Source organism: Nilaparvata lugens, chromosome 7 (genome assembly GCF_014356525.2).
Source record: "Nilaparvata lugens isolate BPH chromosome 7, ASM1435652v1, whole genome shotgun sequence".
In the NCBI taxonomy this organism is placed as follows: domain Eukaryota; kingdom Metazoa; phylum Arthropoda; class Insecta; order Hemiptera; family Delphacidae; genus Nilaparvata; species Nilaparvata lugens.
The window spans coordinates 26,613,628-26,631,492 of record NC_052510.1 but is presented as its reverse complement, the minus strand read 5'-3'; the positions used below and the strand labels follow the sequence as shown (position 1 = coordinate 26,631,492).

At 31.8% G+C, this 17,865-nt stretch overlaps 1 protein-coding gene across 6 annotated transcripts; it reads right to left on the bottom strand.

Moving 5' to 3' along the window:
* Nucleotides 1-248: 248 nt before the first annotated feature.
* On the bottom strand, nucleotides 249-17,757 carry LOC111046651. 6 transcript variants are annotated; one of them, XR_005571778.1, is made up of 7 exons: nucleotides 17,594-17,757; nucleotides 11,301-11,384; nucleotides 7,454-7,885; nucleotides 5,575-5,760; nucleotides 3,576-3,714; nucleotides 1,941-2,103; nucleotides 249-945 (listed from the first exon to the last, which is right to left on the bottom strand). XR_005571778.1 is itself a non-coding variant. In XM_039432410.1 (6 exons), the coding sequence occupies exons 3-6, from the start codon at nucleotides 7,850-7,852 to the stop codon at nucleotides 929-931; spliced, it is 741 nt and encodes a 246-aa protein (XP_039288344.1). In that variant the 5' UTR covers nucleotides 7,853-7,885; nucleotides 11,301-11,384; nucleotides 17,594-17,753; the 3' UTR covers nucleotides 249-928. The 6 variants fall into 6 exon arrangements, 2 of the variants coding, with proteins under 2 accessions (XP_039288344.1, XP_039288345.1); XR_005571781.1 differs by lacking the exon at nucleotides 1,941-2,103 and having other exon boundaries at nucleotides 3,415-3,714; nucleotides 17,594-17,753; XR_005571779.1 differs by lacking the exon at nucleotides 17,594-17,757 and having other exon boundaries at nucleotides 11,301-11,402.
* Between the last annotated feature and the right edge of the window lie 108 nt (nucleotides 17,758-17,865).

The following is a 17,865-nucleotide window of genomic DNA, read 5'->3' as shown; positions in this document are numbered from 1 at the left end:
ACGGTAAGTAATCAAATTGAAAAATAATAGACATTGTTGTATGTACACATTGTATACATTATATGCATACAATTTTATTGTATACGATATAGTCCACTCGTTGATGAATACGTAGGTGGATGCGGGATTTTGAAATATCGGAAGGTGGATGGGATGTCGGATGATATTTCCTAGTCATAATTTTAAATGTTTACAACTTGAAATTAGCATAAATTAGAAAAGGAATAGAAATTATATGAACGACCCTATAATTTGAGACAATGTTTATTTATAAAAAATATAATTCAAACATTTTTGAATCAAGTATATTTACGCTAAAAGCATTCCAATTGAAATTTCACATTCCAGACTACGAATGGAAAAACATCAAATATATAATATTCAATTCCTCGTTGGATAACATCTATATAACATTAATATATTGATAACATTATTAACACAGGTATAATATCTCCATAGAAGTCGAACCCACAAACCGTTTTTGGGAAAACTGGAGGTTGAATACAAGATAGTGAAATCAGCAAGAGCTTTGAACTCTTCTACGATATGTAACTGAGAGAATGTTAGATGTCAGTTGGGCCTCGAATTTACAGAAAAACAATAGAAAAATCAAAAGCCTAGATAATTATAATAAAGGTGTTAATTGGATAAAATAGAGCAGCCTATGACATTTACAATGACAACATGGCACTTAAAATATAGTCTCTTACATTGATTTCAACAAATTTCACAAAAGTATCAGGAATCACACTCACACTCAATCACGATTACTCCATTATAAAATAATATTGAATTAATATAATTATAACTATACTTTTGAAGCTTCAAGCTACTTCTAGGCGATATAAATACAATCTACAATATTGGGAATTTTGAAGCTAGCTGCTAGCTGCTAGGGAAGTTCCCCACTCAATCAAGTGATCACAGCTCAGGATCGACGTTGCTCTGAAACAGATTTATTCATACTTAAACAAATCATATCTTATCAACAAAAATATTCAACTAATCAATAAATAAAGTGAGAGACTTATAAAGATATTAACCAATAATTTGTTTTTATCTAAAATATTTATAAAGGTTATACTTTTGAATGTATTAGGCCTACACGGTACTCACAATAATTTAGACAATCATTGTCAGCATTTGGACGGACATGATTGTGTGTGTCCTTTAACAAATTTTATTTACTCATGGAATAATTATGAAAATTTACTGTCATACAAAATACAAATACAAAATATATTATAAATAAAAATGTTGTGACAAAAATGTAAAACACGTTGTGACAAAATAATTTAAAAGGGTACCGTACTGAGATTTCTATTTCTATTTATATTAAAAGTAGCCCTGAAGGAAAAATACAACAAAATATATTGAACGAGCAGTTATAAAGGAATGTTAAAAGCACAAGTAGATTGAACTCATTTCTATAGTTTTATGCTGATATTAAAAGTATTAACAATTTAATAATTTGCAACAGAAGAACTGTTCGAGATTTGATCTCACGTAAAATATATGTATCACAAATTGGAAAAATTGTATTTATATTAAAATCATTATAAATTGAAAAATAGAAATGAAAATAGACCTATAACCATCCTCGGTAAATTAAAAATCTTCATGCAAAATTTCAAGTTGATCAGTTCAGTATAGGTACCTAGTTCAAACGAGATGATGCGTCAAACATGTAAGTATTTCGTATACCATACATATGTAGGCCTATAAGCAAATTCCTCATCCCTCTATTCATAGTAGAGAGTAATAATGAATTACACAAAATGAAGGACAGAGCCCATCATCCGTGAAAGCAGCTTTATTGAAATAAGAAGGAATTTATCAATTCATTTCTGCATTCATGTATGAGTATTTTTAGAAAATTTATCATTTATTTAATTATCATTATTAGTAGGAAAAAACGGTAATTAATGATTGTAGCCTACCTATAAGAGGCAGGAGTAGCCAATTCAATTTCAAATTATTCAGCATAGACAGCTTAGCTATTTTGTCTGTAGTCAGGCAATAAAGGTACAATTGGCTGATAGTAGGGAGAGGTTGGATCACTTAAATTATCGACAATTGATCTTACACCGCTCTCAAATGACGCTGTGGAATAAAAATAATTCGCTAAAATATTTGAGTTATCCTTATAAGAAGGCTTTATTGAAATATTTTTCTAATTTCATAGTGATCTCTTAGTCCTGTTGGCCTGTTCTAAGTGTTTGATAATATAATGTATTTTTACTAAAGAAAAATGTCGTTTTGTCACACGACAGTGCGAGTTGATTATATTTGAGCTGAGTAATATTCAGTATGGATTTCAATGGTCTTATGAACAGAATGTCATTCATCATAGAACATGCTTATTTATGGTGGAAAGAGTTGAAGCGTGTATAACTTCAATGGGTGGACATTTCTAGCATAGGTATTCTTCAATAATCTTCAGTTACTAAGAAATGAGTAATATTATATTTCTTTTGCATATAACAACTATACAATTTTATCACAACTAAAAATCTCCATATTATGAATTACTTAAAAACTGGGTAAAAGGACTAAAAAATCACTCTATAGTATACTACTCTAGTTAAATTGATCGTAAATAATGGGAGATATTCAATTTATAATGGAAAATAATTGTACCTAAATTATAATCAACCAACATTTCCAAACAAACTACTAGGTACTAGGGAAGATTTTCTTCTGGCGTAATATCAATTGAATAAAGTTGAATGCACTGATTTTTTATCGCCGGCTATAAACACTGAATGCACAATAAACTCTATAATAAATTGTCCTCAATTTAGCAAAATAAATAGTAGTCCTCAATTGCTCAATATACTAGGGAAACTCTCAATTTTATATTGGACTCGAATTGACGAGATAATACTGTGATAGATATTGGAGCACGCATTATTCGATTCAATTTTAGAATTATAGTTACGGATAGATTTGTATGAAAATTTAAAATTTCAAAAGAATTATCTGTGAAATTGAGAATTTATTGCAAGAATAATTTTAACGGTAACTAAAATTAATTCTAAGTAACTTGGCTTTGATTTTTTGAATCAAAATTTCTATAAATGATTGAAAAACATTTATTAAAAAAATCTCTTGTTATGTAAAATATATTCTTATGATTTTTATGGGTATTAAAAGTCCCATTGATAGCTCTCACATGGTTAGATTAATGAAAGTTGGAAATGGGGGATGCATTGGTTCTAAAACATTAGAGCTCTAATTAGAGTCTCAGAAAAAAAATTTTCGAATAGTAAATTGAGAGAATGATGAAAGAAATGCCGATTCACAATCATAATCCAATACACTATTATTTTCTCTTCTTGGAATCCGACTTTTTCCATTAATATCAATAGTATTGAAATGAAGAGTAACTTCAATTAGAACGATATATCCTACCATTGAATCGTTTCATTGTAGCGCCTGTATCAGCATCTATACACAGGAGAGCACGATTTCATCTCAAGATTTGATTTTCAACTGTGATAAATGTCTATGAATACGACAATGTGCGCAGTTAGCATCCAAGTCGACGACTCTTATTGCATTAGGCTGCCTACCTTCGAGCGGCCTGCATCGCATCACATGCAACAGCCTGTTGGCGGTCTGCAGACTGTACCCTCCTGTTGCACACACGCAATCCAATGCACACCGTCCTGTGCACACATAGTAGATCAACGATTTCGTATTCACTAATATCTGAAATAATAATATTTGAATGAAAATACGATAATTTTAGAAATATATTAAAGAATAGATGAATATGTAGTTAATAATATTATGGTTGAATAATCATGAAACTCCTCATGCTGATCAAATACATATATCAATATGAAATTGAGTAGATTTCAATTTATGTTAATTATTGACAGTATTCAATATAAAAAATGTTACAGATGAATGTAACTGATTGAAGATGTGGTTCAACCACCGAAATATTTCCAACATTGTGAGTTGAACTTTCAAGCTTCTAATTTGTATAGTGCTGTTCTATGTTCATCTATTAAATAAAGTTGATAGAAATGTAAACATGAAATATCAAACCTCATTATATCTCAACAATCATAAATTACAAATGGGGCACTCTCCTGAATTATTTCAACCTGTGTTTGATATTATAATCATTGATCGCTGCAACATCTCAACTGGGATACTGCTATGGAATAGTTTATTCTTAATTCTCTGTTAAAATACAATCACAGTTATTGGTTGAGTTGTAAACAAATTGAAGAAAGCTATATAGAAAATACAATGTGGAATAAATCGATAGGACTATTCTACATAGATTACAAGAACGTACCGTACTGTTTATAGCCTATTCGTGTCGAAAAATGCCATCTGAGAGAAGTAATTTCTAGATAAATTGTAAATTTCATTCTTGTTTCTTGAATTGCAAGCTTTGACGTTTTTATTACCGTATAATGAATAAGATTATTTTTTCCTCCCCACTTTCGTTTTATGAATGTTAAAGAGTCTTAAAATAAAAATTAGATTTGAAACATTTTCCTCTTGTGATTGACAATAGAAGCGGCATACGGGTATCTGACAAAAATTTCAAAATTTTAAAAATGACGATAAACTTGGTAACTTATGTCTCAATATCAAGTTCAATCTTAAGTTGAGATTCAAGTTGAACCGTGAGATATTTTGTAAAAGCGCCATAAAGGCTTGAGAACTCACTGCACATTATTCCATTAAAAATTGTTTTGTAAATTTCCAAAAATAAAATAGAGCTTCTTGTAGTAACTTATTTTTCCAATGAATAATTTTCTAGATCAGAATAGCCAAGGCTATCACTAGAAAAATAAATTAATATAGTTGAAATTGGAAATTCTATAACCAACACTCTGCAACTTGAATGGCATTCATCCAGGTTGAGAATTATTGATCATATTACCAATGTCTAAGTATATAAGTTCATTAATACTCTTATGCTGCTTGAATCGATTATGCTTTCGCAATAACCAGTTTGTTGCTCAAAATTCACTCTGCTCAGAAATTGAGTTTTGCCATAGATAAACGATAGCATAGATATCCCATGGTATAGGGCGTCTATGTCGCAACTTTTACTGTTATCCCAAGCCGATAGTTCACATAGCTCGTTCCTATGCAGCTGTGTGACGCTGGTAGTCCCTCAAATTGTGCCGTTCATACACTATCACCCCAACAAAACAGTAAAAATTGACAATAATCGGCTTGAGATAACAGTAAAAGTTGCGACATAAATTCCATATACCATGGGATATCTACTTACGCTATTGTTTCTCTATGGTTTTGCTTAGCTGTTTGCATTCTTAAAAATCGACAGATATTTTAATATTTGAACTTTTTAAGATGGAAATGTAGCTGGTTATCCATCTTGTTTTCACTATTATTATTACTATAAAATTTTGTAAAACTTTGAAGTGAAAAAAAAACTCAAAACACTTCAGTTTCTGTTTGGCTTGAAAATGTGCAATACCAGCACGAAACGGACGTCGCCACATCAAGGAATGTGAGTGTTTTTTCACTTTAAAGTTTTACAAAATTTAATAGTAAGAAAATGTAGCCTTCACTCACCTCAGATGGTGTCAATTTGATGGCAGGAACTTTTTCTTCCACAAAATCAAGTGTTGAGCAAAGCATGTAATCGATTTTTAGCAGAGGCCCCCTGATAATGCTGACTATTGGATTTGTTGAGTTCATCACACAACCCGCTGTTTTCTCAGCTGCTTTGAGCATGCGATTTGAGATACAGTTCGAACGCTGCCAAAGAGAAAAGTTGAAATTTCACTTTAAAATGGAGGAGCGGGTAATTAAGTATTTGTGGGTAAGTATGAGAAAACAATACACAGAAAATGAACTAGAATAATAAAACAGTCAATACAACCACGGTATTTAGATGAAAATATACCGTGAATTCAACTAGGCCTACTAATAAAAGTATCTGTATAGCCTGCTATAGTAGCATATAGACGAAAGAATAGTAACATAGTGATATTATATTTAATAGAAAACATTTTGTACTAGTCCATGATTATGAACAAAATTTGAAAGAAACCTCATTAGTCAATGATGATGAAAATACACTTTCAAATCAATCACCTATAAACATAGTACTTTAAAATGAAACTCATTCTATCAGAAACTGTTTCTTCTTACATAGAGAAATAACAGGAACCAAAAATATGTAACAAACGCATAATACGTACATTATTTATATAGTTTAGAACTTGATACTCTCAAGTTTCCAAGAAACATGAATATTTCAAATTCTAATACATAGGTAACTATCATCAAAGTACACATTCTTTTATAATTTGATACTTCCAAATTTATTAGGAATACTGTGAATTAATATAATTTTTTGTTATGACGAAAATTATTGCTTGATCAGATACAGAAAATAATATTCACCTTCAATCCTATATCAAATTGCTATAAAATCATCATACTTTTATCATCACATTGATCTGCATTAACTAAACAATCTTATTGCATTCAAACGCACATGAGCACGTAAATAAAATGTCAAATATTATAACTCTAGACGTATTACTTTATTACTTTATAGATAGAGAGTCACGGGCCACCATCAAAACGTTCCAAACTTATAATTAAGACTATATTATATAGTTGAATAATTTACACACATCGATTTTTGGACGTTGTCCTACGACTTTTTGCCATCCTTATAAATTCTATTATTAGATTCAATAGATGATGTTTGTCAAGTTTCGCTTAATAAGGCTGTGTAAAGGCTAAAAATAAACTTTCTACTCGTGATATTTTTCAAAGTTTTTCAATTTGTATATAATCACGCTATCAAAATGAAAAAGTTTTCTTAGGAAAACATTTTTTTCCGATCATTACTTTTTGAGATATGAGCGCCTAAAGTTTAAATTTTTGGGACAGAACATTGCAAATTCGGTAAGAGATAAATCCATGAGATTTAGAGGATAGATTCTTCATGGTATTGTTGATCTAGTAGAACATTTTTTTTTTAAATATCAATTTTTAAGATAGTTATTCAATTTACTAAAAATAACTTTTAGTTGAGTTAATTTTAGTCATTCTTGGTAAATTGAATATCTTTCTCAAAAATTGATATATTCAGAAAATTTTAGTTTTACTAGATCGCTAATACCATGAAGAATCCATCCTCTAAATCTCATGTATGTATATCTTACCGAATTTGAAATGTTCTGTCCCAAAAATTCAAATTTCAGGCGCTCATATCTCAAAAAGTATTGATCGGGAAAAAAATGTTTTCTTGAGATATTTTTTTCATTTTGATAGCTTGATGATACTGTATACGAATCAAAAAACTTTGAAAAATATCACGAGTAGAAATATTATTTTTAGCCTTTGCTCAGCCTTAATCTGGTAGAATTAAAAAGGACGGCAAAAATTCTACGTCTAAAAATCGATGTGTGTTTAACTGGCTTCATGAACTCACCCTGACACTATTGTAGATTTTGCGTGTCAAATCAAGCGGTGACGAAACGATAGGCAGGTCGTGGTAGAGTTTGTGGAAAAAATCCAATCTCATTTGCTCGGTTTCAGCTACCAAAGCTCCATCTGCTGCGGCTGCGGCTTGCGGTTGTGCATCGGCTTGCGGTTGTGCGTCGGCTTGCGGTTGTGCGTCGGCTTGCGGTTGAGCGCCGGCTTGCGGTTGAGCCGCAACTGCGGCTACTGGCTGGTGAGCTGGCACGTGTCTAGGACTGCTACCGGACGACGTCGCGTTGGATTGATAACTCTCAGTTGATGACAGCATCTCCTGTATTTCGGGGTCTTCTTCAATCTGACGAGCCAGGATCGGAGTGGCGTGATGATCAGGATAATCTCCACTGTTCATATTTGCTTGCTTCAATAATCTATTCGAAAAAACCTGAGAATAAAAATAATAACAGAATCAAATGAATCAATCCAAACTACAAAATTAGTAAGATGCGAATTTATCAATGAATTATGAATATAAAATATTTAAAACTTCTTATTCTTCTTACTTCAATGATATTGGGTCTAGTATAAATATAACCTGTTCCGGTTAACTTGATTAAAGTGACTCCACTGATGACAATTTTGAAGAACCTTAACCTGAAAATAAGAAGGAAGCTCAAAGGACTTCAGTGAGCATGGAGAAGATAACTAGAAATATATAAGATAACTATATATATATATATATATCTTTTCCCAGTGAGTTTGTCGGCTAAATGTTCAGCTTCTAGAGGGGATTCTTCCTGGAGACATCCTATTCAAGTGAATGCACCAGTTTCTCCTATTTTAAATAATCTGGTGTTACAAAAACTTCAGAATGGGAATAATGAAAAATGTTGAAAACTTCACTACAAACTGCGAGCACTATTTCACTTGATCTACTACTGTATCAACAGACAGTCATATTCCAAATATTCACTCGTATATTATTTAAATTGATATTCATATTGTAGAATCTGCATTACATAATAGCTGAAAAACATTGATTAAGTTACATACTGTCAATTCCACTTTATTTGCTGATTTACTCAGGCCTATAGCCTACTGCAGATTCGTGTTGATCTTATTCGTGAGTTTCAACCTCAGTCCGGGGAGTGTAATTTCAATTTGATACAAGGACAAAAATCATATATTAGGCTATACAATTATTGGGAGAGGAGAACAGGCCTAACAATTAACAATAAAATCAGTTTTTCTCGATTGTCGATGACGATGTTTCAAGTGAAATAAATAATTGACTCAACACATAATTTATATTGAAATACCGAGAGCATTTTGGTAGGTGAATATCGTCTAGCGGAGAAAATAACAAATCATATGGAAGTTAATACGAAAAAGGACGGTTACCGATATAGTTGATTAAAATGATTTGTAATGAATTATTGCAGAATGATCCTGTAAATAATGATATAATTTAACATCAGTTACATCTACGGATACGGTAATGTTCGGTAACTGTGAATAACTAACTGATTGTGATTAAAAAAAAGTAGGTAGTGTGAGAAATTATTTTCATATTGACAATCAGCCCAAATCCATAATTTTAATAATTTAATAAGATTTTATAATATTATGTTGAACTTTTAATGACCGTTCAAACTGTATGAAAATTGGCTTTGAATTCGACAAGTTTACTTTTTTCAACTTTTTGAGTGCTCATTAAAAGTTCAAAAAATCCAAACAAAGAAACAAATTATATTAATCGTATTGGAAATTTCTTCCTCATCTTTCCAACCATATCCTTAGAATTGGATTTGGCCGATAGTATTCTAGTTATTGGGGGTTTTTTAAAAATGTCAAAAGTCGATAGATCTCAAAAGCTATGCTGGTTGATATGAGAACATTTTAATGAACATTCCTTGTTGCAAATTTCATATAGAATCTATATGGACTTCGACAATTACACCCTTCATGAGGCATTCTGTAAAGTACTCAATGAATTACTGACAAAAATAGAAGAGCTTTGATCGGAAAACAAAATTTTCAAAAAAATCCAAACCTTTGAAACAAAATTGTGTAATCTAGAAAAATGTTCCGATATTTGCTGATTATATATATTTTTTAGATTTTTATTGTATATAGGCTAATGGAATGAATCATTTATAGAAAAATCTTCACCTTCAGTGGTTCTATAGTTATTTTTCAGTGATAAATCAACTTCAATTCATTATTCCTTGAAAAGTTTCACAACATGAAAGATTATTAAACAATCAATTGAAGAAATAATGACTATTTTCAAGATTCAGGTGAGAACTTTCAATTTTCTTATTGTAAACATGATTGGGAAACCATTTTACTAATAAAACTAATTAACTTTTTGGTAAGGGCTACTCTTATTTTATCTGTAGTTCCAGGTACCCTTGTTTTTGAACTCCTATTCACAACATGTTTCAACATAGACCTATTAACGCCATTTTAAAAATAATGCCATTCACTCGCTTGAAAATGGCATTAATATGTTGTAAATAGAAGTTTAAAAAAGAGGGTACGGTACCTATAGTTTATGTTCATGCAACTAGAACTTATGTTTTATTAGTAAAACTAATTAACTTTTTGGTAAGGGCTACTCTTATTTTATCTGTAGTTCTAGGTACCCTTGTTTTTGAACTTCTATTCACATGTTTCAACATAGACCTATTAACGGCATTAAAATGGTATTAATATGTTTAAACATGTTGTACCTAAATGGAAGTTTAGAAAATTGAGTACGGTACCTAGAATTACAGATAATATAAGAGTAGCCCCTACCAAAAAGTTGATTAGTTTTATTAGTAGCCTACAATGGTTCCCCAATCATGTTTACAATAGAAAAATGAAAGTGTTCACCTGAATCTTGAAAATCGTCATTACTTCTTCAATTGATTGTTCAATAATCTTTCATGTTGTGAAACTTTTCAAGGAATAATAAAGCTGTATCAATAAGGAATTGAAGTTGATTATCACTGAAAAATAACTATAGAACCACTGGAGGTGAAAATTTTTTTATAAATGATTCATTCAGATTAGAGCTGGACTAATAATATAAGTTACGGTAATAAGTTTATAAAAAAGGGTAGCACACTTGAATTTTTAATTTACAGATAAATAAAACTCATTTTATATCATTGTATGATTTTGCTCTTCAATCATATTTTTAAATATTGTTTCTACATTAGCGAGTATAATAGCTGAATAGAAAACAGAGAGAAATCAGCAGTAATATTCTTGATGTTTCAGAGAATAAATTCAAGCCAGCAGTTCCATGTTTAGTCTCCTATATGTCTACAGGAACATACTTGCATGGAGATCATGTTCATTCTATTTAATTTTCAATTTTTGTAAATTATGGCTTGCTGAATTTTGGTTGTTCCAACCAAAAATAAGAAAATGAATATTCTGAAATGATCACAATAATATTCTGAACAATATTACATATTCAATTATAATACATATTCAATTATGTATTATATTGAATACGGTAGTTTTCATCCAAAACGAATGAAATTATATTCTACTAGTCTACGAATGAGCTAATAGAAGAACGTATGTTTCTTTAAAAATAATTACTGACTGAATGAATAAATAAGTTAAATCTTCTCAATTTAATTAGCTCCACTTTAGGATATATTGGTTGAACATATGAAGTAACAAACTTCAATTGAGATTTTTTGATAACCAATGAATTTTAGAATCTACTTTAACATATCATCTTTCAATCCTTCAAAATATGGTAGGTGAAATATAGAAATTACAATCGGTTTCGATTAATTTCAGTATAAGTGCATTGAAAATGATATTTTACAAGTATTTTTGAAGAGAAAACTCACCGCTTAGAAATGCACCTGCTCCCAGTAGTTCAGCAGCCAGAATGAACAAATCAGTGGTTCGTTTCTCCTAGCACTATCTGCAAACTTTTCTCGACATGAAAAGTAGATAAAACGACATCAAAGTGTGGATTGAATAGGTCTCATCAACTGAAAACAAATGATACGATAGCTTTATCTATCCTGATTAGCAGTAGCAACCCTTCAAGTTTCATCAGAGTCTAGAACTGCGTTCTAACAATCATTTTTACAAATTTTAATTATTTAAAATTTATTTTCTGAAATAAAAGTCTTATTACAGTCTATTACTGATTAAACAATAAATTATATACATCTGGCTTAGCTTGCGAATTATTCTAAAAAAATCAAATCAAACTAAAACATAAATAAATTGATTTTTTTATACAATGTTTTATGTGATTATTATCACAGTAGGTACCGTATTGCAAGCAAATTTATTCAATTCCTCTGACATTCAATATTGACATAATCATTAAATGTTCATTCTGTAACTCACTAGAATTAGCAATCGATAATCGATTATAAACCTTGAATTGCCTTCACTAGTATTGTACCAGTATCTATCTATGATATAATTATGATCACTATGAATTCTAGAACAGTCATTGAAATCAGTTACTAGTTACACTAAAAATTGTAGGGGTGAATCTCTGATAAGACTTGATATTATTAAAAACAATATATATATATGAATTCAACAAAAACTTGAATCCTATGTTGACTAACTGTAGACCTATAAATGGAAAATTATTTTGTAAACTTGACTAAAACTTCACTAGTTTTCAAACTTCTATCATGCGCTCTGTTTTATTTTTATGACTGCGGAAAATGAAAATAACCGTTTCCAAAACAGTTGTCCAACTGTCGTCTTAGTTCCATAATTAGAATATAATTCATTTTGTAATAGGTTTTGAGTTGCAAAAGTAGATGAATGTTGAATAGTATCGCATTATCGCATAATCCATATATTTAATCTTATTGCTTCACATAGATTTTCCATTGAATTTCATTAATCTGAGCAGTATCGCATTCATTTCCAACTATCAGACTCATTCTCAGAGAATTTTTTATGTGAGCTTGATCAACTACATGATAATGTTGTTATCACAACTTAGCACTACCATGAAGATCAAAATAGGTAAATCGGAAGAAAATAATTAGGGCCATATACTTACGGTAGGTATGTGAAGTCTCATATTTCAATTCTGAAATTCTATTCCATTTTCTTTATTTAAAAAAAAATTGATGCAATTTTGTGTCTAATTATTCGAGAGGATTAGATCAGTTTGAATGCATTTAGTGAACCCATTGAGAAAACAAAATTATCTACCGGTAGTTTGAGGTACGGTACGTGAAGATTGAAATCAGAGTAAAAGTGGAAAAAGAGTTTTATTCTCACTCCGATTTACATAATATTTCATGACATACCGTATTCATTGAAACATCAATCACGGTTTGAAAATTATTTTTCAATGCTATCATTATTCTGTAATTACTGGAGACCCCATAGATCGATTATTTAATACAGGCTTATTAGATACCATAATATCATCACCCTCTTATGTCTTGACATCACAATACTGAAGTACGGTACGATACGGTACTAACTTACCGTATTCATTCAGATTATTACCGTGCATGACAAATGGGATTTTTTTAGCTGAATGGCATTACGGTACTTTACAATATGACACATAAATACTTCTTTTTCCCATCTCAAGGAGATGAAATCTATAGAAGAAGAGGAAATAATATTTTTGTAACAGAGGAATTAATCACACCGGGATTCATTTTGGCTTATTATGATGAATTGGATCTCTAAAACTACCCTACCTATAATTCTCTCACTTAGGCTGGTCACTAAAGGTAGAAAGAACATGCATGTCATGTCAAGTTTTTGTTTTTCAATTCTCTAAATCTATTTTTTCCAGGTTTGATTTATGTTAGTTGTTTATGTTCTAGTCTTCTCCTTTGGTAGAAATTTCTATCAAGAGCTTTGGCAAAATTACTCGAAATTAACAAGATAACACATATTTGATTTAAGCTGATTTTTTTATTTTTAAGCTGAATAAATTCAGTATTGATAGTACTCTAGAATGTGTGGACATGCAGAATATTATCCTGGTTCGATTTTTTCTACCTATTTGATCAGTCACTCCTAATGTTTGAATATTCAATATTACAATTATATTTTACCGAAATTATCATTTTTTTGTTGGATATTATGAGAAACCCTATATAATATATTGCATGTGCACTAAATGAAACGAATTATACTTCTGACTCTCAGGGAATGTAGTCTACATTAATACATTATACAGTAGGTAGGTATAATATAGTTAACCTACCGTGTATCATGGAAAAAAAATCTCTCCGAACCAATACCATACATTTTAGCAGATAAATCTGTAAAGACAAAAACACACATAACTTACGGCAATAAAACCTATTCAAAAATGTGTTATGAATGTTATTAGGATTTTGAAATATATTATATTATACAAAAAGATCTGTAGAAAGAACAATAATAATCGGAATTTACAGGAATTATAATATATAACAAAAAATGTTGCGGTGTTCCAGATCCCATTGTTTTATCAGTGCACGATTTCAAAGTGATGTTATATTATAATAGATAATCTTTCATGGAAAATTAGTTGAGATTACATGATAGGCTACATGACTGATTTTGCTTTTGATTTGCAAGTCAAGGTCTGGATTATTGGTCACATGAATAGATTTCAATTTTTCTTTCGAGGTTCATACTTTTCCAAAAGTTCTGTGAGCTACAGGTGCTTGTATATAAGGATATTGCTTACCTGAAGGCATCTTGTCTTGAGAATTCAATTATAGGCTGTCTCAGTCCGAACAGTTCTAACTTACATCTTTGTATTCTCAAGACAAGATGCCTTCAGGTAAGCAATGCTTTATACAAGCACCTGCAGCTCACAGAACTTTTGGAAAAGTATGGACCTCGAAAGTAAAATTCAATGACCCGGTTGCACAAAAGCCGGTTAAATTTTAACCGCCACTAATTTCATGAGAACCGATCAGAGAAGGCTTTTTTTATAAGACGGCTTCTCTGATTGGTTCTCGTGGATTTTGTGCAACCGGCACAAAATCTATCTATATGTGACCTTGACTTGCAAATCAAAAGCAAAATCAGTCATGTATCCTGCTATCATGTAATCTCAACAAATTTTCCATGAAAGATTATCTATTATAATATAACATCACTTTGAAATCGTGCACTGATAAAACAATGGGATGTGGAACACCGCAACATTTTTTGTATTATTATAATTCCTGTAAATTCCGATATTTGTTCTTTCTACAGATCTTTTTGTATTTATAATATATTTAAAAATCCTAATAACATTCATAAAACACATTTGAATAGGTTTTATTGCCGTAAGTTATGTGTGTTTTTTGTCTTTACATATTATTTATCTACTAAAATGTATGGTATTGGTTTGGAGAGATTATTTTTTTTCATGATACACGGTAGGTTAACTATATTATACCTACCTACTGTGTAATGTATTCATGTAGACTACATTTCCTGAGAGTCAGAAGTATAATTCGTTTAATTTAGTGCACATGCAATATATTATATAGGGTTTCTCATAATATCCAACAAAAAAATGATAATTTCGGTAAAGTATGAACCTCGAAAGAAAAATCAAAATCTATTCATTTGACCAATCCAGACCTTGACTCGCAAATCAAAAGCCAACTCACTCTAAAGTCTGAGATATATTACTTTCAACATGAAGAGGAGAAACTCATTTCTCCCTCCACAGTTTGTAGCATAGACACAGACAGACATCCTGCCCACAATTGGATTGTCATTTTGCTTCATGCTCTTGTGATGAAACAATATTATACCTGCTGACCAGTATATGACTTGGAACATTGCCAGCAATAGCTGGAAGGGGAGTGTTGGTGCGTCGCGTTGGAAAGCTCTCTCACACAGACACAATAGAAGGAGAATGCTGCTAGGTAGTGGGAGTGATTAGTGGAGGATAGAGCATCGGACCTCACCGTCTTCGAGAAAGAGCCGTGTTAAAAGTAATTTCTCTCCCACTATAGTTTGTATACTGTAACATGGAGCCAAAATCATAATATTTGCTTTCATGAAACGTTATAAAACACACGTTCTAATTATACATTGGAGACTCGCATCCCTATATTATATCAATTACATTCAATAATTAAATCTGCGACTTAATTTCCATCTCGCAAAATAATATTACAAAATTAAATGGGTTTTGGTGTCATTATAACACAAGTTTATTGTTCAGTGTGAAATTTTTGCAACAATAACCGAGCCGGCATAGATCACATTTTTATAAAAAAAGTAATTTGGAGGGAATGTTTGGAAAAATATCTTTTCACTTTGCAGCTTTGCTGTGACTATTTAGGTGGTAAATATATTAGCCTACTCATATTAAAAGACCAACCCCTATCCCCCTTATTGTGCTAAAAGGAAACAGTGGTTTGGAATAAGATATTATATGCATGTTTACCAACACGCTTTATATCTTTTGAAACAAGGTTTTCCGGCGACATGACTAACCATACAAAATGAAGTTTGATAAATTTCCTACACGTTTTGTTTAGTTGGTTTATTTGATATCTCTGACGCTCTGACAATATTTTTGAGATATCCACTCTTGAAAGTAATATTTTTGAAATAACAGTTATTTGCTCTTTTAGGCTGTGGGCTCATAATAATTCTCCTACAATATATGGAAAAATACAATTAGTAGGTTTGAAAAGGATCACGGTGAATTAATACTATTGTATAATCAACCTCTAACTTTCTGCTTGAACTCATGCATTGTGGAGGGTGTTTTTCCTGCTCTACTAAAGATTGCTAAGACTGTACCCATTTACAAGAAGGGTTCAACTGATCTACCGGGTAACTTCAGGCCTATTGCAATCTTACCTGTGTTCTCCAAAATCTTTGAGAGCATAATCAAGAAACAGTTATGCTTGTATTTTGAGAGTGCTGGACTGTAAGTTGGTGGATGCTCAGTACGGGTTTAGGGCTGGAAGAACAACAACCCAGGCAGTGGAAAGTCTTTTGAAGGTCGTGCTTGAGAGCAGGTGTTTCACAGGCTTGACATAGTGTGCTTTTGACACAGTGGACCACCAGATTCTGCTGTCCAAGTTGGAGTTTTATGGGGTCACTGATGTCTCATTAGGACTCCTGAAATCTTACCTATCTGGTCGTCGCCAGGTGGTCCAGGTGAATGGTAGGGTTTCTGCAATGAAGACTATTCCACATGGGGTCCCACAAGGGTCCATACTCGGCCCCCTGCTCTTCATAATAATGACAAATGATCTACCTTGTGAACTAGGTAATAGGTTGGCAGCCTATGCAGATGATAACACCATTTTTGATGTAAGCAGCTCTTCAACAGATCTGACGGAGAGGATGAGTGAGTCCTTTGATGCTGCATCGGTGTGGTTCAAGTCAAACTTCCTCAAGCTAAATGAGGAGAAAACCCAAAGAATAATTTTCAGTTTGAGGAATATTGTGGATCAGGAGAGAAGTGTACAACTTCTTGGTTTTCACCTTGATCCAAAATTAACCTGGAACCCCCACATTGAAGTCATCTGCAAGAAACTATCATGGGTGATTTTCTTATCAAGGCAGCTTATGCTCAGTGTGCCAAAGGACTTTGTCAAGACAGCCTATTTCTCATTCTTCCAAGGAATCATGTTGTATGGCCTTGAACATTGGGGTGCAGCTAGTGGATTTAATAGAATTCTCCTGCTTCAAAAGAAGGCATACGAATTATTACTGGCTCGTCAGGAATTATTGACTACTCGTCCTCTCTTCTGTGCCGAATCCATCATGACAGTGATATGCCTCTACATCTTCGTATCACTGAAAGAATTCAAGATTTCTGTGGAGAGTATGCGACTGCGTAGTGACATCCACAACTTTGACACCAGGGGCAGGTACCAGGTCGACATTCCATTCACAAGGCTGAGCAGAGTGAGGAATAGCCCTAGCAACCTAAATGCCAGACTTTTCAACAGGCTTCCGGCAGCAGCTAGGTCTCTACCAACCAAGGAGTTTTTCCGGGGCACTTATAATTTTCTGATACAAACTCCTATGAATGTATAAAATGAATGAGTTTTTCAGTGTTCCTGAAAGGACTATCAATGTGTTTTACAAAAGTACCTGAATCTTACTGTGATATTTCTGTATTTTGATAGACTGAACTCTACTTATATTTATTAAAAACCAATTTTAGTACCTTGTAAACTTTGACGAACCAATTGCTGTATTTGATGGCTTAAAGGCAATAAAATCATTCACCTATCATTAATAATTTAATACCTGAATAGTATTTTACACACATTTTATTGATACTTTTAAACAATGAAATAACCTTTTTTTAGTTATTTGATTTTTTTCAGAGGACTGCAAGTTGTGCCATTTTGTGCAATTTTGAATATTTTCAAGATCAGTACTGGCAACATTGGAATCATAAAACTTAAATACAATAACTACTTTCATCAAACCACA